General features: G+C 41.5%; 1 protein-coding gene and 6 non-coding genes across 8 annotated transcripts in view; all 7 read left to right on the top strand.

Moving 5' to 3' along the window:
- The window catches only part of itpr3 (inositol 1,4,5-trisphosphate receptor, type 3), a 75,572-nt gene that overhangs the window by 42,205 nt on the left and 8,092 nt on the right, over positions 1–25,275 (top strand). Inside the window, exons 21-47 of one of the 2 annotated variants that reach the window (XM_074644854.1) lie at positions 6,694–6,838; positions 6,933–7,077; positions 8,149–8,357; positions 9,053–9,173; positions 9,461–9,487; positions 9,736–9,790; positions 11,065–11,230; positions 11,844–12,002; positions 14,373–14,447; positions 15,774–15,893; positions 16,534–16,656; positions 17,274–17,474; positions 17,553–17,668; positions 18,672–18,807; positions 19,400–19,525; positions 19,692–19,817; positions 19,940–20,060; positions 20,290–20,471; positions 21,075–21,223; positions 21,328–21,436; positions 21,622–21,709; positions 22,629–22,804; positions 22,897–23,056; positions 23,278–23,480; positions 24,495–24,695; positions 24,778–24,888; positions 25,171–25,266. In XM_074644854.1, the coding sequence (XP_074500955.1) occupies positions 6,694–6,838; positions 6,933–7,077; positions 8,149–8,357; positions 9,053–9,173; positions 9,461–9,487; positions 9,736–9,790; positions 11,065–11,230; positions 11,844–12,002; positions 14,373–14,447; positions 15,774–15,893; positions 16,534–16,656; positions 17,274–17,474; positions 17,553–17,668; positions 18,672–18,807; positions 19,400–19,525; positions 19,692–19,817; positions 19,940–20,060; positions 20,290–20,471; positions 21,075–21,223; positions 21,328–21,436; positions 21,622–21,709; positions 22,629–22,804; positions 22,897–23,056; positions 23,278–23,480; positions 24,495–24,695; positions 24,778–24,888; positions 25,171–25,266 (3,646 nt within the window). The remainder of the gene's footprint in view (positions 1–6,693; positions 6,839–6,932; positions 7,078–8,148; positions 8,358–9,052; positions 9,174–9,460; positions 9,488–9,735; positions 9,791–11,064; positions 11,231–11,843; positions 12,003–14,372; positions 14,448–15,773; positions 15,894–16,533; positions 16,657–17,273; positions 17,475–17,552; positions 17,669–18,671; positions 18,808–19,399; positions 19,526–19,691; positions 19,818–19,939; positions 20,061–20,289; positions 20,472–21,074; positions 21,224–21,327; positions 21,437–21,621; positions 21,710–22,628; positions 22,805–22,896; positions 23,057–23,277; positions 23,481–24,494; positions 24,696–24,777; positions 24,889–25,170; positions 25,267–25,275) is intronic. The other variant, XM_074644855.1, reaches the window with a different exon arrangement.
- Positions 231–303, top strand: trnak-uuu (transfer RNA lysine (anticodon UUU)). Its single transcript has one exon. It is a non-coding gene; the product is annotated as a tRNA-Lys (tRNA).
- trnak-uuu (transfer RNA lysine (anticodon UUU)) lies at positions 581–653 on the top strand. The gene has a single exon. It is a non-coding gene; the product is annotated as a tRNA-Lys (tRNA).
- trnak-uuu (transfer RNA lysine (anticodon UUU)) lies at positions 931–1,003 on the top strand. The gene has a single exon. It is a non-coding gene; the product is annotated as a tRNA-Lys (tRNA).
- On the top strand, positions 1,282–1,354 carry trnak-uuu (transfer RNA lysine (anticodon UUU)). The gene has a single exon. It is a non-coding gene; the product is annotated as a tRNA-Lys (tRNA).
- trnak-uuu (transfer RNA lysine (anticodon UUU)) lies at positions 1,630–1,702 on the top strand. The gene has a single exon. It is a non-coding gene; the product is annotated as a tRNA-Lys (tRNA).
- trnai-uau (transfer RNA isoleucine (anticodon UAU)) lies at positions 6,170–6,242 on the top strand. Its single transcript has one exon. It is a non-coding gene; the product is annotated as a tRNA-Ile (tRNA).

Genomic DNA, 25,275 nt, shown 5'->3' with positions numbered 1-25,275 from the left:
CCATTACTGGAAGTCTTATGTCTGCTTATGGCCATGACTTACTTGTGCATTTGGGCAAGACTCAGTAATTTCAGTCCTCCCGGGAACATAAGTGCTACTTCCAGAAGTCTTCAATGCCCCTTTTAGTAGGACACTTTCACTCAGATTTAAACACATATTTTTTTCTCTGTTTTATGGATTCACCGGCTGAAACTTCGGTGACGTTTCGTCCAGAGGGTTGTCTTTTTGAAGCCTGGATAGCTCAGTCGGTAGAGCATCAGACTTTTAATCTGAGGGTCTGGGGTTCAAGTCCCTGTTCAGGCGTCAACTTTGTTGGGGGTATGACATGTCTGTGGTGCTCAGTATTGTCGCCATTACCAGAAGTCTTCTGTGTGCTTATGACCATAACTTGGTAGTGCATTTGGGCAAGACTCAGCAATTTCAGTCCTCCCGGGAACATAAATGCTACTTCCAGAAGTCTTCAATGCCCCTTTTAGTAGGACACTTTCACTCAGACTTAAACACATATTTTTGTCTCTGTTTTATGGATTCACCGGCTCAAACTTCGGTGACGTTTCGTCCAGAGGGTTGTCTTTTCGAAGCCTGGATAGCTCAGTCGGTAGAGCATCAGACTTTTAATGTGAGGGTCCAGGGTTCAAGTCCCTGTTCAGGCGTGAACTTTATTGGGGGTATGACATGTCTGTGGTGCTCAGTGTTGTTAACATTACTGGAAGTCTAATGTCTGCTAATGGCAATGACTTACTTGTGCATTTGGGCAAGACTCAGCAATTTCAGTCCTCCCGGGAACATAAGTGCTACGTCCAGAAGTCTTCAATGCCCCTTTTAGTAGGACATTTTCACTCAGACTTAAACACATATTTTTTTCTCTGTTTTATGGATTCACCGGCTCAAACTTCGGTGACTTTTCGTCCAGAGGATGGGTCTCTCGAAGCCTGGATAGCTCAGTCGGTAGAGCATCAGACTTTTAATCTGAGGGTCCAGGGTTCAAGTCCCTGTTCAGGCGTCAACTTTGTTGGGGGTATGACATGTCTGTGGTGCTCAGTATTGTCGCCATTACCGGAAGTCTTCTGTGTGCTTATGACCATAACTTGGTAGTGCATTTGGACAAGGCTCAGCATTTCCAGACCACCCGGGACCATAAGTGCTACTTCCAGAAGTCTTCAATGCCCCTTTTTTTAGGATGCTTTCCCTCAGATTTAAACACATATATGTCACTCTGTTTTATGGATTTACCGGCTCATACTTGGGGTCAGTCTTCGTACAGAAGATTGGTCTCTCGAAGCCTGGATAGCTCAGTCGGTAGAGCATCAGACTTTTAATCTGAGGGTCCAGGGTTCATGTCCCTGTTCAGGCGTGAACTTTAGTGGGGGTATGACATGTCTGTGGTGCTCAGTATTGTTGCCATTACTGGAAGTCTTATGTCTGCTTATGGCCATGACTTACTTACGCATTTGGGCAAGATTCAGTAATTTCAGTCGTCCCGGGAACATAAGTGCTACTTCCAGAAGTCTTCAATGCCCCTTTTAGTAGGACACTTTCACTCAGACTTAAACACATATTTTTGTCTGTTTTATGGATTCACCGGCTCAAACTTCGGTGACGTTTCGTCCAGAGGGTTGTCTTTTTGAAGCCTGGATAGCTCAATCGGTAGAGCATCAGACTTTTAATCTGAGGGTCCAGGGTTCAAGTCCCTGTTCAGGCGTGAACTTTAGTGGGGGTATGACATGTCTGTGGTTCTCAGTATTGTTGCCATTACTGGAAGTCTAATATCTGCTTATGGCCATGACTTACTTGTGCATTTGGGCAAGACTCAGCAATTTCAGACCTCCTGGGAACATAAGTGCAATAAGACTTCCAGAAGTCTTCAATGCCCCTTTTAGTAGGACACTTTCACTCAGACTTAAACACATATTTTTGTCTGTTTTATGGATTCACCGGCTCAAACTTCGGTGACGTTTCGTCCAGAGGGTTGTCTTTTTGAAGCCTGGATGGCGCTCCCCGTCGCCTGTCGGTCGAGCTCATCCACCATTTCAGAGCCAATCATCTTGCGTATCGCTACCAAGATTCTACCAAGATTTGACCAATCGGAGGCCGCCCTGCTACCAAGAATGGCGACAGCCAATCACCGTCCGTTGCGTCTACCAAGATTTGACCAATCACACTCGCTATCGCTACCAAGATTGACGCCGGAAGCCACGCCCCTAGAAATCAACGTCAGGTCCCTTCAACGGAAAGTCAAGTCCTTCACCAGCATTTCTTTTCGACCCGACGTCTTTGCTATAGTTTGGGTAAGTTCATCGTCAACCATTTATTGAAAATATGTGGTTTACATTGGTGGCGAGCCAGCACGCTAGCGAGCTAATGTCATATCCACGTAACCTGGCTATCTCACACTAGTTGAAGTCGCGAACGACTCTCCATTCATAACCAGCTGACGTCAGCTGATATGATACTATGCTTTATTTTAGGCAGCTGACAACACTAGTGTGTTAGCCTGTCTGTTTACATAGCACATTATGTAGCCCTACAGTTAATAACGGGCTGGCTATTTGGTAATAACACTGACATTAACGTTAATCAATAGTACAAGACAGAAAATACGTAGTCCACAGTTTACCAACGTAATCTATGTTTCCACTCTTTATGTGTGGATCAGTCTATGTATTTGGTATTTTGCTGAGTATGCTAATGTAGCCCCTGTGTATATGAATTGTTTCAGAATGTTATAGTGTTAAGTTACAGGTTGTAAAGCAGTTGAGAATAAGACATGTAATGCATAGGTCCAGTAAGGTACTCACCTGGTAACTAGTTTTAAAAAATTAAATTGTTTACAGATTCTGTATAGTAAGTACATTATTAGAAAACACTGTATCACAGACAGACAGAGGCAACAACATATTGCATAACCTCTTTTGCATGAGAAGTAATGGACACAGAGTGTAATTTATGTTAGTTTAGCTAGATTGGAGATCAGGATACAAGGATGTATTGTCATATGCATAAATAAACAAGTTATCAATGCAATGACATTCTTAGTTTGCTGGATCACTATTCTGTAGTGAAATATACTAAAAGTAAATATGAAATTAAGAAAGAAGAAAGAAATTATAACATAACATATAGCAGGCCATAATTTTACAATATAAGAGGACAGACCAAGCATATTCTCACTGTGTTTTTTTTCTTTTTCCCCCAATCATACAGAATGGAGCCTAAATTTAGGAGGAGGGGGGATGGCCATGCTAGCCTCTTTGACACAGAGGAAGCAAAACGAATTAAGAGGGAGAACAGGCCATGAGTGCGGGCTCTGTCGCCTGAGAGGGTGAAAGAGTCTGCGAAGATGGCTGTTCTGCGTCGCGGTGGAGACCCGGAGAATATGCAGCATGTCCTGGGCCAACATCAGATGCAGTTTGGGATATTCAGGGGCCAAACTTTTCAATGGGTGGCAGAAAATGCGTTGGGGTATGCGGGTTATGTGGTGGCATCAATGTCAGAGGAGTCAGGAAACTCTGATTCACACAACAACCTCGTCAACAAAAGAGTCTTCCAGGGGTACATCTCACATTATCCGGCAGGCCGTTATGCCATCCAGGTCAAGCGGGAGGTGAGATCCGCTAGAAGCCAGAGCCAACCTGCCACTGCTGCTGCTGCCACCTCCACACAGCCGCCCTCCACCTCACCACGGCCCTCAGCCTCTTCACGAGCTGCAACCTCCACACAGCCGCCCTCCACCTCACCACGGCCCTCAGCCTCTTTGCGAGCTGCCACCTCCACACAGCCGCCCTCCAGCTCACCACGGCCCTCAGCCTCTTCGCGAGCTGCAACCACCACACAGCCGCCCTCCACCTCACCACGGCCCTCAGCCTCTTTGCGAGCTGCCACCTCCACACAGCCGCCCTCCAGCTCACCACGGCCCTCAGCCTCTTCGCGAGCTGCAACCACCACACAGCCGCCCTCCACCTCACCACGGCCCTCAGCCTCTTTGCGAGCAGGCCATCTCCACCTCAAAAATCACCTTCGTCAGCCCAGAGAGCCTGCCTCCTGCAGTTGAAAGGAAAGGAAGACCCTGTATGCCTAACAGCAGTGTGGCAAATCCCCACATCTTTGTTTTGCCCCCTAATACTGCAGGGATGGCCCAGCTAAAACAAAGACTGAACATAACTCCATCTGCTGGTCTTAGGCCGCCCTTCCTTGCAGCTCTCGAGCCGCCTCTCCAGGCAGCTCCCCAACCTCTCAGACCTCTCCTGCTTGCGCCCAGACCTCTCCTGTGTGCAGCCCAACCTCACCTGCCTGCACCACAACCTCTCTTGCCTGCCTTCCAATCTGTGGTTCCTGCAGGTTCTTCCCTGACAGATGTGCCTTACACCACTCAAAATTACCACAAGAGGAAAAGACAGGAGGAGGAACAGAGTGGCAAAAGGAAGAGGAAATACTCTAGGAAGAGTGACGCCATCACCTGCAAGCAGTGTCAGAGGGAGCGGGACCCTGCCACCCACCAACAGTACTTTGGGAATTGGTACTGCCAGGCCACAGCCACCGTGACTCTGGCTGAGTGGAGGGCTGCACTTGAAGCCCGGGGATATGGCACAAAAAAAGATACTCGACCCTGATAACTCTGTTCACATTAGCCTATATTGTATTGTATTATATACTATTTCATATACTGTATTGTATTCTAGTAATATAGTATTAATAATCATCTATTATATTCTATTATACGATACTATATTCTATTCTATTCTATTACATGGTATTATATTATATTATATGGTATTATATTATATTATATTTTATTATATTGTATTATATTATATATATATTATTCTAGTAACAATAGTATTTATAATATATTTTTTTTATTGTATTATATATATATACATATATATTCTGTTCTATTTTGTTCCATTACATTGTATTCCTGTTGATTTTATTGTTGATAAATGTATATACCACTGATTGCACTGATTTTATTACTGTACTGTTTTTTAAAATTTGTTTATAATAAATATGTTATTAAGATGACTCAATACAAGTGTTCTTTTTCATTCAAATACAATGTACAGCATACCACTGAATTATATTATATATTCAATAAATATATATATACTCTTCTAGTAATAATAGTATTAATAATAATCTATTTTATTAGCCTACATTATATTAAATTATATTATAATATTATATATAAACTATTCTGTCCTGTTCCTAAATGATAGGCTATTAATTAATCACAATTGCAAGTGTATAAAGTTAATAGTCAATGCTTGTGATAAAAAAAATAATAATAATCTATTTTATTAGCCTATATTATATTAAATTATATTATAATATTATATATAAACTATTCTGTCCTGTTCCTAAATGATAGGCTATTAATTAATCACAATGGCAAGTGTATAAAGTTAATAGTCAATGCTTGTGATAAACAAAATATTGTAATATTTACATACAGCACACACTGCTTAATTTCTACCATAGATTAAGCACAACAGACAATATTAACACACCGTTTGAACCGCCTTAATAATAAAGCCAATTACATCTTTCATATCATTACAACACGGGATACGAGGCGATGATCATCAGCCGTGTTTTGGTAGCGCGTTAATGTTACTATTTATAGCATTAATAGCTCGACGATCAGCGATAATAAAGCCAATAGGAAATAGCGATAATAATGATAAATGACCGTCATTATAACGGCAACGATAAAAGATCCACCTTAGAACCATCTATGCATGTGTGTTTGCTAAATATTAATGGCATGAGGTTTGGGTGACACGGGTTTCGAGGCGAGGATCAGCAGACATATTCTGGTAGTGTGTTACTATTTTTAGCAACCGTACCACGACCAACCGGCTACTTCCTTGGCGCAGTCGGTAGAGCATCAGACTTTTAATCTGGGGGTCCAGGGTTCAAGTCCCTGTTCAGGCGTCAACTATATTGGGGGTATGACATGTCTGTGGTGCTCAGTATTGTTGCCGTTACTAAAAGTCTAATGTCTGCTTTTGGCCATGACTTGGCCATATGTGCTACATTCAGTATTCTTCAACGCCTTTTTTAGTAGGACACTTTCACTCAGACTTAACCACATATTTGTGTCTCTTTTTTAAGGGTTCACAGGCTCAAATTTACGGTGAGATTTCGTCCAGGGAGTGTACTTTCCGAAGCCTGGATAGCTCAGTTGGTAGAGCATCAGATTTATAATCTGGGGGTCCAGGGTTGAAGTCCACGTTCAGGCATCAACTGTGTTGCGGGTGTGTCTTGTCTGTGCTGTTCTCGCTATTACTGGAAGTCTGCTGTGTGCTTATGGCCATGACTTAGTTGTGCATTTGAGCAAGGCTCAGCACTTTCAGACCTCCCGGGAACATGCGCGTTACTTCCAGAAGTCTTCAACGCCCCTTTTATGAGGAGTCTTTTACTTATACTTAACCTCAATAGGATAAGCGGTTATGGATAATGAATGAATGAGTCTTGTTTTGCCGTCATCTTGTGGCCATGATTGAGATGTGCATTTGGACAGAGAATTTGAATTTTGTAGAGATTTTGTGGTGTGCAGGGAGACTTTCCATCAATCCCAGTAAAAAGGTTCAACCAGATGAGATGTTCTTGACTAAGACTTTTAGTGTTAACCAGGTTTCTGTTAGCTTTGACTTATTTTAATAAATTCTTTCTGATGTTTGTCATCCTCAGTTATGACTCCAACATGGATGACAGCAGAGACAACAAGAAGAACCGTTTCTCCAACACAATGGTATTCATGGAGGAATATCTCAACAACGTCCTGAACGACGAGCTGCCGTTCCACAACGAGGAGAAAAATAAGCTCACATACGAGGTCTGTCCCTGCTCTTCTACTTCCTGTCTCATTTCACACCTTACAACTCGCTTTTCTACTGTGATCACTTCCTTTGCTTACGCTCTTTCTCCAGGTGGTGAGTTTGGCCAGACATTTGATCTACTTTGGTTTCTACAGTTTCTTTGAGCTGCTCAGACTCACCAGAACCCTGCTGGGCATCATCGACTGTAGACCCAATCCTGGATATGCAGGGCTCTTATTCCATGATGATGGATCAGGTACTCTCCGCTCTGGTTACTGTTAATCTAAACTAACAAGTACAGTTCTTATTTTCCATGATGTTGACCAATGTTGATGACTGTAAAAACCTGGTTTGTCTTAACAAATATTTGTTAAGTGTTGCTGGAGCCATTAAAACCTAATTTGATGAAAATTTCACACAGGCTTTATTTAGAAAATGCAAAAATACTTATTAAAAGCTTTACATTTTGTCGACTTCATTTGAGAGAACTCAATGGTCTCCTTCATATGCTGTATGTGTTTTTTCTTAAGGATGCTAGATGTATTTTAATCAAGCAACTGGTTTTGCTTTTCATCATTTTCAACATTTAGATCTCCTGTTTTGGAGGTTGTAGCTGGCTCAAAGCTAGATTGAAGTTACTGGTATCATATGAAACAAGAAAAACTAAGGAATCCTTTGGTACGCCAAACATGTCATACTAGCTTGTCGAGAAGGAGGCTAAAAAACGCACCAAAGTTACGATAAATTTTGTCAAGGAAAAACGGGCATTGCCATTTTCAAATCACGTCATGTTGCTTTTTCATACGTCAGCGGACTAATTTGCCTAATCTTCACAGGTCTTTAGACCGCGGTGGAAACATAGACAACAATGGTCTGAAGGAACCTTTTAGTTCCTTGAAAAGTAGTTCCAGGGACTATAATTACCTTGAATTTCTAGGTGGAAACATGGCTATTGTCACCTAAGGATTGTTAAGGTTGAATCAATGAAGTGAATTGGTGTGAACTGTTGTGAAACTGCCTGAGAACGGATGACAGGAGGGCAGTAAGTAGATGAGAACCCCGCACATCTCCTGGGATCCCGAACAGTCAGGAGAGGTGAAGAGTCCTCTTGGACGTGTATAGAAATGTCTTCAAGATTAAAACAAAAACTCAAGCTTCCTTTTCTTTAGTTTATCATCGCATGACCTTGATTACCAAGAATCTTCCTTAGCTTTGTGAAGCTATAGGGCTTATGTTTGAATGACTATGGTTCAGTGTTTCTTTTGTGATCAAAGAATTTATGAAAGGTAATAATGCAGACCATTGCTCTTTTCTTCCATGTCTGAAGGGAAGAACGTGAAGCGCTCCATACATGGGATGGGTCAGATAATGTCCACCATGGTCCTCAACAGGAAGCAGTCCATATTTGGAGGTGGAGCAGCCAGAGGGGCGGGGGTGGGACTTGCGATTGACGGACAGAGAGGCAGTAAAGATAGTATTGACAAGATGGACCTGACGGTGATGGACACCAAGCTGAAGATACTGGAGATATTACAGGTAAATAACTTCACTAAAACTGAACATTATAAACTTCATATAGTTTTGTGAAATATCTTTAAAGTAAAAATATTAGAATTAGGCAGGTAAAAACGTGTTACCGAAAATTTGTTTTCACGCCACTTATTTCTTTAACACATTAATGCATCTTGTGATTTTTAGGTTGTAGCGGTCTCAATTTTAAAGCTAGAGTGAGGATACTGGCATGAATCTAGAAAACCTAAGGAATCCATTGGTACAAACCATGTACATCCATGTACATACATACTAGCTTTTTGTGAAGGAGGCTAAATACTGCTCCAAACTTACGCAAAATTTTGGAGACGAAAAACTGTCTTGGCCATTTTCAAAGGAATACTTTGACCTCTGACCCCAAGATATGTGAATGAAAATGGGTTCTATCAGTACCCAAGAGTCTCCCCTTTAAAAACATGCCCACTTTATGATAATCACGTGCAGTTTGGGGCAAGTCATAAATAAAAGTCATATAATAAATACACAAATGTCGATTAGATGGTAATCTGCATGAGAAATGATGCACAACAACACTGTATATTTTTCCTAACAGAGAAACGATCTCACAAACATGAACACTCTGACTGATACTGTAAATGGATCCTCTGTTTAATTATTATTATTTGAATGTGAAAGGGTTTCATGAAGCTTTTACTCAACCTAACTCTGCTCTTCATCAGTTCATCCTAAACGTTCGTCTGGACTACCGCATCTCCTTCCTGCTGTCTGTGTTTAAGAAGGAGTTTGTGGATGTTTATCCCATGGCTGATGCTGACGCCACCACTAATTTGGAGCATGCAGGTACACACACAGAGCCAATGGAAACACACTCTTTTAGTTTTAGTGTTTGTAACTTAACATATATTAACGGAATATAAAAAAGTTATGATTTGCTGCTGAATGTGCTGCCCTCTATTGAAAAAGAGATTTTGATCTCATTCAGACTTTTACCTGATTTGTTAAAGGAAAATTTTACATAACTTTATCCAGAATATAAATCTATTTTAAAAATGTATGTGTGACCAATCTACACACACCCTGCAGAGTTTGGTAAAGGCGTGTGTTATTACTTCTCCCAATGCTTCCAGACGTCCCAGTCAACATGCAAACGACAGGTAGAACCTAGAAAAATGTTTTCAATTTAGCAGGATAACTTCAGAAATCTAGAGGCAGCGTTTGCACCATCTTTCCCCCTGTTCGCATTTCATGTTTGTTAACATAAACACTTTAAAGTGGTCCAAGTGTGCTTCCTGTTTTTACTATCGAAGCAACCCGCGTGTGTACGTGAATAATGTCAAATCAAAATAACTTTTTGTGAATTCAGTCCTGTTGTTTATTAACATTTGTGTTTGTTCCTCCTCAGCCACCATCAACCTGCAGCACATTGGAGAGCAGGCAGAGGCTATGTTTGGAGTTGGGTATGTAATGCTGTCCATGTTCATGACATATACAGTATGTAGACTTCTAACTTTACTTATTTATTGACAAAGTTTTATTCATAAATACCTGCATCACTATTGAATAACGAGCTTTTTGGTAAATTTTTAAGGAGCAGTCTGTAACATTTCGGGGGATCTATTAGCAGAAGTGGAATATAATATTCCTAACTATGTTTTCATTAGTGTATAATAACCTGAAACTAATCGTTTTGTGGTTTTAGTAGCTTAGAATGAGTCATTCATATCTACATAGGGAATGGGTCCTCTTCATGGAGTCCTCCAAAAGGACTTTTAGTCCCGGGAACTACATTTCAACGAACTAAAAGGTTCCTTCAGCCCACTGTTGCCTGCGTTTCCACCGCGGTCTGAAGACATGTGAAGATTAGGCAAATTAGTCCGCTGGCGTATGAAAAAGCAACATGATATGTGACAAGGGAAGCTGGTGGTCGTAGTGGTAAACACACTCTGCAGTTCAGTGTGTCCGCCCTTTTCATCTAAAAATCATGTTAAAAAGAAATAAACTAGGTTAAATAGGTTTTGTCTCACTGCGACGACATTTGCATAGTATTTACTGATGCACGTTGGATGTGATGACTGAAATGCAGAGGAGGAAAATGAAACGAAGATCGTCTGTCTCCACACTAAATCATCTGTTGAGTGTTTGAAGGTTATTTAATTGAGCTTTAGAACGTTAACACCGTGAAATATTCACTCATTCATATTCATTCACAGCACCAGTGCGCTCTCTCTCTCCTTTTCTTTCTGTCTTTTTTAAATGAGTCGGAAGGCCAACAGCAGAGCCTAAATTTACTTTTAATGTTATCAAACAAAGAGAAATGTTCTCCCCTCGTCCTAAAATGGTCCTAAATCAATACGAGAGTACTTCTTTGTTTTATGAATGAAACGGTACAGTTGAAGCAGCGGCACTGTGTGTGTTTGAACAATAGGGCTGTGTACGTACGTAATTTTGACCCTGGTCCCTGCAGTTGAAACGCATTGAGTTCCTCAAAAGGTTCTTAGTTCTGAAGGAAAGTTCCTGCAGTAGGAACGGGGCTCATGTTGATCCACCATGTTTCTACAGTAGCCCAGATTGGAAAAAGCAAACACTGGCTCTAGAGAGAGCTTTTCACTTTTTACTCAGTTGGTTGCAATCTGCAAACACCACTAGATGCCGCCAAATCCTACATACTGGACCTTTAAGAAGCAGATATATATTGATGTATTATATATTTTGTGTCTGTGTGTTAATACAGTAAGGGGAACAGTATCCTGGAGGTGGATGATGAAGGCGGTCGTATGTTCCTGCGGGTGTTGACCCACCTCACCATGCACGACTACCCTCCTTTGGTGTCTGGAGCACTGCAGCTCCTCTTCAGGCACTTCAGCCAGAGACAGGAAGTGCTGCACACCTTCAAACAGGTACACACACACACAAAACACACACATGCAGAATTTAATGCTTACACAATGTTAGGATTGGGAATGACTACCGACCATAAGACAAAATCTAATATGTTTTCCTGAACATCTCACTTTTCAAACTAATGTGCTTCACAATAAGTGAAGAAGGAAACAAAATGAAGGATGAAAATACACAGAAGGGAAAAGGAAAAATAATGGCAGTTAGCATCATACACTATGCATAATATTTGAAAGTTACACCACTATACTTTCAACTGAATTGCATAATCAATCTGGTTCTGAGTGAATCCTGGTTCCAATTCTTGTCATATTATTTGAGTAAGAAAAGAAGCAAAATAGATTTGGGATGCCATAAAGAGTAATTTCTCAAATGACAAGGTATTTGGTGTTGGATGTCCTAGTACTAGCTAATTTTGGGGCATTATGACTACAATTGCTGTAAGGTTGGGGTTTGATAGCATTTGATCAAATCTACATTCTTTATTAAATCCGCTCAATCTGAATCATTCTGAATCAGTAGGAATGGAAGAATGCAGAAACAGATTGATTGACCAACCCACTGTTAGCAGGACACGGGACATGTTAATCCTCCAAAATATTGCTTCTGCAGGTCCAGTTGTTGATCTCGGCTCAAGATGTGGAGAACTACAAGCTGATCAAGGCGGATCTGGATCGTCTCCGAACGCTGGTGGAGAAATCTGAACTGTGGGTGGAGAAGAAAAACTCAGGTGGAAGCGACGGGAAGAAAGAGAAGAAGGAGAAAGGAGAGGTGGGGAGCAAAAACATCATTATTTTAACCTTTAGTTTCACAATAGGCATTTATTTTGAAAAAGTACCATTGGAGATTTCAAATTCCCAAGATGGGCTTAGAACACAAACCAATGCAAATAAACATTTACAAGCCTTCATCAAAGGGTCAAACAACAGAGTAGACTTTTAGGATATTAATTTGTCCTCCTTACTTTTGTCATTATGATTTTTATTCACCAAAATCTACCCGAGTGCCTGGACATGAAACTGTTCATGTTCCTGACACAACTGATATGACTGGGTCATATTTGTTTCCTAATGCTTAAATTGTGGCCCTTTCCGCTTCCACTCTCTCTCTCCCCCCTTTCAAGACTCTATCCACTGTCCTGTCAATAAAAATGGAAAAATGCCCCCAAAAAATAACTTAAAAAAAAAAAAAAAGAAGACTAACATTAATTTGATAGTCAGAATATCACTTATTAAATTAACTACTAACTACATACAGAAACAAAAAAAGTACCCAAGTTCAAGTAGGAAAGAGATGAAAAGGTGGGGAAAAGTGCAGTATCATCAGCATACAGCTTTAGATTGACAGAGAGTTCATACAGGGAGTTGGAGCAAATATTACTTCATCATTACTGTCTAAATCCCAAAGACTTTGGATGAGTGACATTCCAAGCTGATGTAAATACCTATATAACAACTAACAGTGTATAACCACTAACAAACAAACTCAAAGTCACTATTAAACCAGCATAAAAACAATTTTCCTGGTAGAAGACTAACATTAATTGATGATCAGAATATTACACGTGAAACTAACTACTAAACAGAAACTAAAAAACAATTTTTGGAACCTTTGCATCCTGGGTTTTCAACTTATTGTATGTAATGTTGGTGTTGGGCTTGCTGATGTCTTAGGTGGTTAAGGGGCAACCACGGTCCTGGTTTCAGATTTGGCTTGGGGCTTTTGTTGCATGTCACGCATAACCTCTCTCTCCACTGTTTTGTTCTACTGTGAAATAAAGGCACAATGCTCCAAACGTGTCTTAAAGGTTCAGTGTGCAGGGTTTAGTGGCATCTAGCAGTGAGGTTACAGATTGCCACCAACGGAATACCCCTCCGCTCACCCCTCCCTTTCATAGCGTGTAGAGTGGCCTTCAGGTAACGAAAAAAGGCGAAAGGTCCTCTCTGAAGCCAGTGCTTGGTTTGTCCATTCTGGGCTACTGTAGAAACATGGCGGTGCGAAATGCCGGACTCCGCTGGAGGACCCGGTCCCTATGTAGATATAAACATCTCATTCTAAGCTAACGAAAAACACAGATTCTTAGTTTCAGGTGATTACACACAAATGAAAACTCAATTGCCAATAGATCCCCCTAGATCCTACTCACTGCTCCTTTAATGGCACCATTTTATCATTGTCATCGTATACGTACTACATATCAAACCATTAAAACAACAACCTAACAAGCAATAACCCAGTTGGGTTCTGGCAAACACTAGCCTAATAATTAGACTGAATTGCAATTTACTTTGTCTTCATCATTCAGTCTGACATAGTGTTCGTGTTAGTATATTTCTGTTTAGGAAGGGGGTTATTTTGACTTGTTTTAGCCTAACCAGTCAATAATGAGTGATGTATCCGTTCTGCCAATGTCATTTCTAGTTGACACCGAAGTTGTGGTAGCATTTACTGGGAGCACTGAACTTAATATTTTCCACGACAATCAAAGCAGTGAACTTAAGAGTTGTTACTTCTGTAAGTTGACTTACCTGCACAGCTATAAATATCTTATCTACGCTTTTTGACACTTCTGGGGCACACTCCCACTCTTAGTCCCGCCTACAAAGCTCTTACAGGTTAATTGTTTTTCAAGATCTATTTTAATTGTTGAAATATTGGAAATATGGACAGAGATTCAGAGGTCCAATCAAATGTAGAAAATGCGAAAGACTAAAATATGACGACACCACATAATTTACGTCGTGAAGCCCAGTACAAGTTCCAAACTAACTAACTAACTAACTAACTAACTTACTAACTAACTAACGATCAATAACAAGTAGTTTTTAGTGTGCAGTAAGCCATTTTGTCATATTAAAACTCTGCGTTATAGATGTTTATTACACGGCTTTGTTGAATACTTGATACTGGTTGGTCAATCACAGTGTTCTATGGTCTGTTATTTCTTTATAACAGACCGTTGACGTCGCGTTCATATCTGCGAGGCTCCACATGGACATCAATGCGCGGCCCAAAATTTAAGATCACGTGTATGTGTTTATAATCGTAACATATATACTGTATTACTGATTCAAGTGTGTATAATGTAGTACCTTACCCAGAGACAACTGCATATGCTGTCTTAACTGCTGCATCCTACAGGGGGCATCAGAGGTCACAACGCCAAAGAAGGACAAGCAGGAGAAGGGCAACGAGAACTACCAGAAAGTCAAAGAGGTGAGAACAGTCGTCCACCTGTGTTCCTTCAAATGGTAATTTGTTTTTTGGGGGGTGTTTTTGGTCTCCTTTTCCATTGTGGCGTTTCTACGGTGCACTTCCAACAGATCACCTGTCAATCAGTCAATGTGGGCGGAGCTGTGATGTCTCTTTTTGTTGATAAAGTCCTTTATGTGGTGCTCTTGTCTTAACCGCTTCAGAAATGGTGTCTTTCACTGCTTAGAATGATTACATTTAATTTTGTTCCCCTAATATTCTCTCTGGATAACAGCGAAATGTCTCAAATGTAAATAAAAGGGAAAATTAGAGGATAGGTTAAAATTTTAAAAAATCTATCTTTATACAATACTCACATGGCCGCACAGTATGTATATCGAAAGAGTTGTTGGTGTGTCTAATCATCTAATCAACCTTATTTACCTTCCTAACATGACTGCACTGTAAGAAATAAAGGACACAATCCACAGTCCTTGTTTTGTATAAAATTACACTTTAAATTCCCGCTAATCAAATTGATTGTTTGCCTCTTCTTTCACACTACGTGTCTAATCTCCAAGTCCAAATGATCATGTATTTCCTTGATCTTATGAATGAGTTCAGCTTTAAAATTATTTCTATTTTCAATCACAAGCTTTGCCAGCGAATCACGCAAAATGTCCACGTTGGAATTAAATTTTCTATCAAAAGTTGCCTTCATCCCGTCCATTTTTACCAAAGAACATACATTACTAAGAAGTGAAAGTCAGTTGTTCGTTCCATTGCAACATCAGCGCCCAGCAGCAAAGCTACGCTTCCACCATTTTGGACTGAAAGCGACTACTGGATGCCAGTAAAACGTCCGCCTACAAAGTATTTAAGTTTACAATATTTATACCATTTTAATGCCAATATGCCATTGAAATCATACATTTCACGTTGTTTACTAAATGATTTTAAAACTTCTTTTAAGTTTGAAAAGTGTGTTTTTCAGTTCATCGCCATAAATGTTCCATACATTCAGACAGAGTTAAGTGATGTATGGGGTCGTAAGTGAACAGCTTCAAAATAAATAAAGAAGCCGTATTATATATATATTGTACATTTTACATAGCATTGCAAGCATTGCATTACTTGTTATTTATTTATAATATTATATTTATTTACTTTGTGAATGAGAAGTTAAGTGGAGAGTAAATTGTACTGTTATTAGCCAGTAGGTACTTTACTTTGGGGACAATTATTGTTAAGAATAGCAAACAGCAGCTTTTATAAACTACCTATAGTTTGACAAACATATTCATTTGTCTCTTGTAATTGTCCATCTGTCCACCGCCTCTCTCTCTGTAGATCCTGGAGAGGTTGAATAAGATGTGCAGCAGTGGAGTTTGGAAGAAGCAGCAGAGGTTGTTGAAGAACATGGGAGCTCATAAAGTCATGCTGGACCTGCTGCAGGTGTCATATGACCAGGTAAGGCTGGTTACTAAACATAAACAAAGAGCTGTGCCAAACATAAAAGGACAACAGAAGTTAAACAAAACCAACATAAAATTAAAAAAAAAACACAATAAATATAAGTAAATAAATAGATAATAATAAAGAAAGACCAGGCGAGAGTATGACAATAATTTCACTTAAAAGCTTTAAAGATATTGCAAACATTTATCGTTTTCATTGCTTTTTTGTTTTGTGAGGAAGAAATTGTTGACGGATATAATTCCATTTCTTTCATAAATACAAAGAAATTAGGCTTTTTTTGGTAAAAAAATTACGAATTTCAGCACTAAATCCTTGGGACTAGATTATGATTTAAGGCTCTATTTAGTAAATAGATGAACTTAAAGTTGATTGGAGTAATGCATCATTGTTCTTGAAATATTAATATCCACATTGTAGAAAAGGTTCTGTCTCGGGGCCCCCCGGCCCGTTGGGACCTTGGTCCTGAGCCCGTCAGTTGGAGTTTGGAAAGAGCAGTTCAGCTCAGCAACATGAAGTAAAAACACAAACAGATTCCTTTAAATGTTAACCCCTTCGTCCTCTCTGTCTCTCTGTCTCTCTGTCCGTCTGTCCGTCTGTCTGTCTGTCTGTCTGTCTGTCTGTCTGTCTGCAGAACGATGTGAAGATGCTGGAGATCATCAAGTACACTCACCTGTTCCTACAGAAGTTCTGCACGGGGAACCAGGAGAACCAGGCTCTGCTGCACAAGAACCTCAACCTCTTCCTCAACCCGGGGGTACGATTCAGACTTTTTACAAATCGGCATTATTATGTAGTTATTTTGGCATCCTTTTGAGCCGTTTATTGCAATTAAATTACAGCAAAATCTGTTTATTTTGGGTTCATACCGCAGTAGCGACATGTGGCTTGCTAGATACAGTCAGTGCAATGGCACTGTATGGGAATACAGCTCGCCGCCGGGTGATGTTATGAACCCAGACACGACGGCGTTTGGTTTTCTGACATATCTGGGACTTCCACAACATGTACAAAGCAGCAACAGTGGTTATTTCGTCCGTGGTTGGTGGCAGAAATGGTGGAAAGAAAAGTTGTTGGTATTTATGGAGATAAGCTCCTTCTCTCTGGTGCGTCTAGCGAATGAACACAAATGATACCGGCGGTCCAACTCCCGCGACTATAGCGAGGCAAAAATTTGCTTTGCTCTTGGTCTGAATACAGCAAAAACAAAGAAGAAAATAATGCAAATAATTGCCAAGATCTCCACATTTGCTGTTTAAAACTACACCGTTAGGATGACATTGGTCAGAGCTCTATTTTTCACATTTCACAAACTAAATGACTAAATTCATGAATTGAATAAATCTATGTTTGACTTTCCTCGTCCGTCTGCAGCTGCTGGAGGCGGAGACGGTGCAGCACATCTTTTGTAACAACTACCAGCTGTGCAGCGAGATCTCCGAGAGCGTCCTGCAGCACTTCATCCACTGTCTGGCCACGCACGGCCGACACGTTCAGTACCTCAACTTCCTCCACACCATCATCAAGGCCGAGGGCAAGTACGTCAAGAAGTGCCAGGACATGATCATGACCGAGGTGAGGACGAGGACGAGATACGTCACTTTGTGTCACTGTGTGTTTATGTGGTGATGTAACGCTGTCGTCTCTCTGTAGTTAACTAACGCAGGTGAGGACGTAGTCGTCTTTTACAACGACAAGACCTCCTTCAATGTCATGTTGGAGCTGATGGCAGAGAGCAGGGAGGGGGTCGGCGAGAGCAGCCCACTCAGGTAACCAATGGCAACTATTTACCCTCAGTGCAAAACAGTGGTGGAAGAAGTATTCAGATCGTTTCCTACAGTAAAAGTACTAATACCACCTTATGAAAATACTCCATTACAAGTAAAAGTCCTGCATTCAAATCCTGACTGAATTAAAGTATGTAATCATCTAAATGTTTAGCCTGATGGACCGGTACCGGGTCGAAACGGGTCGTACCCTGTTGCGTAGTTGCAAAAAATATCAAGGTCAAGGTCAAGGAAAACTTTATTATCCCCTAGGAGCAATTTGTTGTACAGTCAGCAGCACCACACAGCCATCAAACAAGAACAATAAACTCTATAAATGGCCTATTAAAGGCAAATATATATTATTATATATTATAGAACATATGCATGCCATACCGTTTTGAAAAGCTGAGGTCTTCAGCTTTCAGAATCCGTAAACCAACTGTATGTAGTCTAAACTATGTCTTGTTACGAAGTATTTTAACAATAACGCCGTACAAAAGTAAACTTCGTAAATATAAGAACAAGTTGTGATCAAAATATCGGTGAAAAATTCCAAGCTTTCCAATGGACCTTAAACACCCCTCATATCACAGACTCAGCGAATGAAACGTAGCCGTCAAACTAATCTATGTTCTTGTCATAATATTTCACCCAGGCATTCAAACGGCAGATTTGAGTTACCGTTTGTGCAATAAAGATGGTGCTTGCAGGAAGTCTGAGTCAGCCCCAGGCAGAAGGCAAATGTTCTGTGTAGTGACTGCCACTCACTTCCTTTACTGGGGGGCTGTGGATCTTTGGCATGTTGGTGTAACCACTCTGATGCAGCCACTAGATGGTGCCATACACCAATCTCTTCAGCTGACTTAGACCATTCTGTTGATACCTCTGTGGCCACTGTATGACTTTCCTTTCTGTATTTGATATGCTTGCAGATTTTAGACGTATAGAGAATGTCTGTCTTTGAATGTTGTGTTGATAATCTCTTGTTTCCTCCCGTCTGCAGGTACCACATCTCTCTGGTGGAGCTGTTAGCAGCCTGTGCTGAGGGGAAAAACGTTTACACTGAGATCAAATGTACTTCGCTGCTGCCTCTGGAGGACGTGGTCAGAGTGGTGACACATGAGGACTGCATCACTGAGGTACTGACCGGGTCGTTATATTTTTATTCAGTTCCATCTTTTCATCAGTCTTGTCACCGTTTTATACTTACAGTTATATAAAGGAGTTTTATGTAAATACTGCCAGCCATTACGGTGGAAAAAGTACTCTGATCTTTTTCTTCAGTAAAAGTATTAACATCACAGTGAAGAAATGTCATGGCCATTTTCAAAGGGGTCTCTTGACCTCTGACCTCAAGATATGTGAATGAAAATGGGTTCTCTGGGTACCCACGAGTCTCCTCTTTACAGACATGCCCACTTTATGATAATCACATGCAGTTTGGGGCAAGTCATAGTCAAGTCAGCACACTGACACACTGACAGCTGTTTGCCATGTTATGATATGAGCATATTTTCTACGCTAAATGCAGTACCTGTGAGGGTTTCTGGACAATATGTGTCATTGTTTTGTGTTGTTAATTGTTTTCCAATAATAAATATATACATACATTTGCATAAAGTCGCATATTTGTCCATTCCCATGTTGATAAGAGTATTAAATACTTGACAAATCTCCCTTTAAGGTACATTTTGAAAACTAAAACCTCTCTGTCTGTCTGTCTGTCTCCAGGTGAAGGTGGCCTATGTGAACTTTGTGAATCACTGCTACGTGGACACGGAGGTGGAGATGAAGGAAATCTACACATCAAATCACATCTGGAAGCTGTTTGAGGACTTCACAGTGGACATGGCTAGGGTAACGGCACTGTACTGGTGACTACTAGTACTAGTAATGCAGCGATAGGAACTTTGTCCAGTACATAGTACTCTGAAATAATCAGTTATTACCTCCAGTCATCAAGTGTGTATGTGTGTGTGTGTATGTTGGCCTCCACAAAGTGTTTCATGTCTTTCCTCTGCAGGTTTGTAATAAACGAGAGAAACGTCTCTCTGATCCCATCTTGGAGAAATACATCATCAACGTGGTCTTTGACACCATCCACGCCTTCTTCAGCTCCCCTTTCTCTGAGAACAGCACGTCTCTGCAGGTCGGGACCATGATGCACTTTGGTGACAAAACACCAAATATTATCTTTGATTTGATTGGCATTGGTAGTTTTAATGATGTTTAGTTAGTTTAGATTTCAATTCTTCTCTTTCTCTCCCCCAGACTCATCACACCATCGTGACTCAGCTGCTTCAGTCGTCCGTCCGACTGTTGGACTGTCCCTGGCTGCAGCAGCAGCACCGAGCACAGGTGGAGACCTGCATCAAGACCCTCGCTATGACAGGTAACACAGCCCATTTTGGCTGCATAGTATTTATATTTTTATACTTTAAGTACAACGTTTTCACGAGTTTTACTTGTAACAGGGTACTTTTAAATTGTAGTATTTCTACTTTTACTGAAGTAAAACACCTGAAAACTTCTGTAATATCTCTGTTTGTACCTCACAGGAACAGATTCCTCACTCTTTGTTATTGATGTCTGTATATATATCTCTCTTTCTCTCTCTTCAGCTAAGAGTCGCTCCATCTCTCTTCCTCTGGACCTGGAGGCTCAGATCACTAACGTGATGTCCAGCTCTGCTCTCAACTCTCTGTCCCGCTCCAACCCCAACTACAAGTCCTCGTCCCGCTCGTCCAGACCCATCGCTCCCAGCAACCCCTGGGACTACAAGAACATCATAGAGAAACTGCAGGTACACAACACTTTACTAAATAAGCACAGTTATGAGTATGAAAACAAGCCCAGAGACATTCACACAAGTACAAAACTGAGACAAGTTGCATGCAGAGTATTACTACACAGTCCTGAAATTTCAAGCCTGAATATGACAGATAAGAAGTATAGAATGAAGTGAGTCAATAAGAAAATGATATGTACTGTAAGTAAGTAGGAAATCCTCCTCTTTTTCAAGATAGGTAGACAACATAACATGGTGTCGTAACTGGGTGCGAGCGTCCAACTATAACTATAGTTAGGACACTCCAATAGAAAGCAATGTAATCAAGCGGATTTTGCGCTGATGCTCGCTCACGTCGCATCCAGTTAGGACACGGTGTAAGACAGATAACTCAAAATATGCCACATATCAAAATCAGACAGAAATGAAAAAAAAAATTTAAATCATGAATGCAAATTCCAAAACAATCTGATAAAGGATTTCATCCTAGAAACAACTTAAATTGTAAATGGACTTGCATTTATATAGCGCTTTTCTAGTCTTCCGACCACTCAAAGCTCTTTAACTAAGATATCTCCTTAAAACAACTTACTGAAACTGTGTGTGTGTGTTCCTCAGGACATCATCAACACTCTGGAGGAGCGTCTGAAACCGCTGGTGAACGCAGAGCTGTCGGTGTTGGTGGACGTCCTCCACCAGCCCGAGCTGCTCTTTCTGGAGGGAACCGACGCCCGGCAGCGCTGCGAGTCCGGAGGATTCATCTCCAAGTAGGTCCAGGTTCTCAGAGTCCAAGCTCCACTGCAGCACTGGCACACGGACAGAGGGATAATGGGAAAGTAAATATGTGTGTGTTATATGTGTGTTTGTGTAGGCTGATCCAGCACACCAAAGCGTTGATGTGTGCAGAGGAGAAGTTGTGTATCAAAGTTCTGAGAACTCTGCAGGAGATGCTGATCAGGACTCTGGACTTTGATGAAAAGGTCAGTTATTATTCCAGAAGCTAACCCCTGTGTCTGACCCCAACCTCTCCCTAATCCCTATGTCCACGGTCAGAGACACAGTCCACGCAAGTACACAAAACGCAGTCACGCTAAATGTGTTGTGATGGCTGTTGATTGTAACATGAAGGAGGGTGAAGTGTGACCCGCTGTCCGTGTTGTTTCAGGGAATTTCACTGCGGAAGGTTTTACTGCAGAACTACTTGTTTCCGAAGAACACCCCGAAGAACGACCTGGCTGAGCTCGGAGCTTCAGGTACGCCGCTTCACACTGAGACACAGCCGACATTTTAAAATGTAAAATCGGCATCACAGCGTGGATGTTTCAACTAGCTTAAGGTTCGACCACACAGAACCAAATAAAACATTGTTTCTGCGAGGGAAAAGTTAATCAGATGAATGTAAAGTTACAGAGAATGCAGAACATACTGTGGGAAGGGAAGAACGGATAAGACGAGATAGGAATATGTCATAGAATATAGTGAGGCTTTTTTTGTAAGTGCAATTGTCACAACTGTTTGATGGGACATCACAACTCTATTTCATGTCTGCAAAAGGTAGTAACTCACCCAAAACATTTCATGCGTGCTTCAAAACCAGTTATTGTGTCAGTAAACTGGCCAACACCACCGAAATGGAAAGTTGTTTTGTCATCGTGTGAGCCGTACTGGTCAAAATGTTTACATGTTTTTTCACCGCGGCAGTCAACCCTGGAAATGTTACTTATATCCAAATCTCTGTTTTGTTCTACTTTTCTGTTGACGCTGACTGCTGACTGTACTATACCAGAAGGTCAGTTCTGTTGAGCTGAAGGCTGTTGTGTAACACACTAAGCTGTTTAGATTCACGTTTCAACAGTAGGTCGAAGTTTACTAGGAAAGGTTAATACTGTACAATTCTGTATACACAGAAACAGGATATGCACATTCGTGTTTACAGTAAATGTATTTGTGTAGCAATGTGTTGCATGTATTATAGTATAAACAGAAAATTCACCGTTGAGCTTTCATGTAAAGTCGTACACAGTGAACTGCATGTTTGCCACAAAATGACATTAGAAAAAATTACAACTATGAAAAAAAAGCTTCAGTAGTTCAGTAAAAATAACAAAAAATTATACCTCCACACAGTGAGAAAAGCTGTAAGATGTATTTTCTGTTTTATTTGTGTGTCAGGCGTGGAGCAGGAGCGGGACTGGGCGGCGGTGGCTACAGTTCAGTGTCGTCTGGACAGAGAAGGAGGAACGAAGCTGTTCACCGATCTGGTGATGAGCACCAAGAACGACAAGATCTTCCAGGAGAGCATCCAGCTGGCCATCTGTCTGCTGGAGGGAGGAAACACGGAGATACAGGTGAAACCTTAAAAAAACGGCCTTCCACATCAACAAAACTGATCGAGTTGTAGCTCTGTGAATGAACCTGGTGTGTAAATGTTCTCCTGCAGAACTCCTTCTACAAGGCGATGATGGGCGACAACAAGTCAGAGAAGTTCTTTAAGGTTCTTCATGACCGGATGAAGGAAGCTCAGACCGATATAAAAGCTACAGTGTCTGTTAATGTCGGAGAGATGACGCACAAGGCCAACGAGAAGGAGCTGGAGAACAGTGAGACAGCTTCAAAGAAATCTGCTGTTTTTATACTTTCATTATCTGGTTGTTAAATGTTTTATTTTGAAAAGCCTGAGAAACTAACTTTAGGATCCTTTTAGTTATTTGAATTATTGAGTCTCCTCTGAAGTTCTTCAGCCTTTACAGAGATCAGAGGTTTGAATCATCACATTGTATAAATACTATAATATAATAATATGTGTTTCCCCGTTGAACAGGTGGCTCTGCAACATTAGTACTTCCTGGCACAGGAGGTCACCCGTTGCTGGTCCAGGGCCAGTCCATCGCCCCCGCCCTGCCAGTTCAGGCCGTAGCAGAGCAGAGGGAGGTGGAGATGGAGATGGGACCAGCTGTGACCATAATGAAGCCCATCCTGAGGTTCCTCCAGCTGCTGTGTGAAAACCACAACCATGACTTGCAGGTCGGTTTCTACTGACTAAAGAACTCATAATAAACCAGCGTGGCACACATCTGGGTTCTCAGTGAGATGTTCAGAAGGATATCAGTCTCATGTCTGTGTGTTCAGTATGGAGCTGGAGTCAGTCAACGTGGTTAGCCTAGCTTAGCATAAAGACTGGGAAACATCTGGCCTGACTCAGTTTAGAAATACCTCTAAAGCTCAACCTTTAACACGTTTCACATCTTGTTGGTTTAACCTGAACACAAACAGTAAAACAACAACTGTTGTTCGACAAGAACAAGTTCCTGCATCTAAACTAGGGATGTGACGTTGAGGAAATTTTCCCACTGGTTAATAAACTTGTGACAACACCAGTGTCACCATTTACAAGAAAAGATGACGGTCAATATATGTAGCGTGCTTACCTTGATCTTTACCGTCGGGTGGCGGTGTGTCTGGCCTCTCCGGTCCAGCTTTTGCTTTGGGGCCGCAGGGATCTACCTGGCACTGCTGCACTGCGTATACTGGCTGTGACCGCTTCGTCCTCCTTGCGGTGATTACCTCATTAACATTATGGTTAAATCTGAAATATTGCCAAATAGGCACGTTTGCTTTTCGCTTCGACACCAAATCCTGTGTCATCTCTCGGTCTGTCAACTCTCTCTCGTCCAGTGTGTGTGAAATATGAAACTTGCTACTCTAAGCTGAGACTCCTTACGGAGCATATGCATTCACTGTCAGATTATAGCGTCTGTCGTCCGACTATCTATTGAGAATACGGCGCTGACACGCCAAAATGAACTAAATGGGTTTTATTTCTGTAATAAAAGCAAAATGACGGTGGGGGTGGTGGATACATAATGTAATCTGTGTGTGCCCGACCACCGAGTAATACCGGTAACACCAACTACTGTGACAAACCTAATGTAAACTTCCCATAAATGTGAGATTCAGTGGGACTGTAGATGAATTTGGTCCATAAATCTGTTATTTTTTAGCAAAATAAAGCCTTTTTGACTTTGCATGTGTTTCCAGAACTTCCTGCGTTGCCAGAACAATAAGACCAACTACAACTTGGTGTGCGAGACTCTTCAGTTCCTGGACATCATGTGTGGAAGCACCACCGGAGGCCTGGGCCTGCTGGGCCTCTACATCAACGAATCAAACGTCCACCTGATCACTCAGACCCTGGAGACGCTCACCGAGTACTGCCAGGGTCCCTGCCAGGAGAACCAGGTAGACTGGTGCAGCACAGGGACGCAGTTATAGAAGCAGGTCATGAACATGGGCGCTCAGTTTCTGTGTGTGTTTGTTGCAGACGTGCATCGTGACCCACGAGTCCAACGGCATCGACATCATCACAGCTCTGATCCTGAATGACATCAGTCCTCTGTGTCGATATCGGATGGAGATGGTGCTCCAGCTGAAGGTACGTTGGTTCACGTGCACACGGTGTACGTAACACTGTGTTGTGTGTCTCTGGTAGTGAATGATCAGCTGAATCTGCAGCTCCTTTATTATATTAGGGCGAGTTTTAGCTCATTGCTTATCTGTCTGACCCACAAAAAGTTCATGTCAGAGAAGCCACGATGGAGTTAAACATGTTCTCAGCTGTCTGTTACTCTCCACTTCAATATGTATCCTGCACTATATTCACCTGTGAGGGTCACACCTGTTGTTTGACTGCTGCTGTTTTCTTCCCGGTTGCCAGGACAACGCCTCCAAGCTGCTGTTGGCTTTGATGGAGAGCCGTCATGACAGCGAGAACGCAGAAAGGATCCTGTTCAACCTCCGACCACGAGAGCTGGTCAGATTC

This window comes from Sebastes fasciatus, chromosome 8 (genome assembly GCF_043250625.1).
Source record: "Sebastes fasciatus isolate fSebFas1 chromosome 8, fSebFas1.pri, whole genome shotgun sequence".
Classification (NCBI taxonomy): Eukaryota; Metazoa; Chordata; class Actinopteri; order Perciformes; family Sebastidae; genus Sebastes; species Sebastes fasciatus.
Note: the sequence above shows the minus strand (reverse complement) of the source record. Positions and strands in the feature narration are given on the sequence as shown.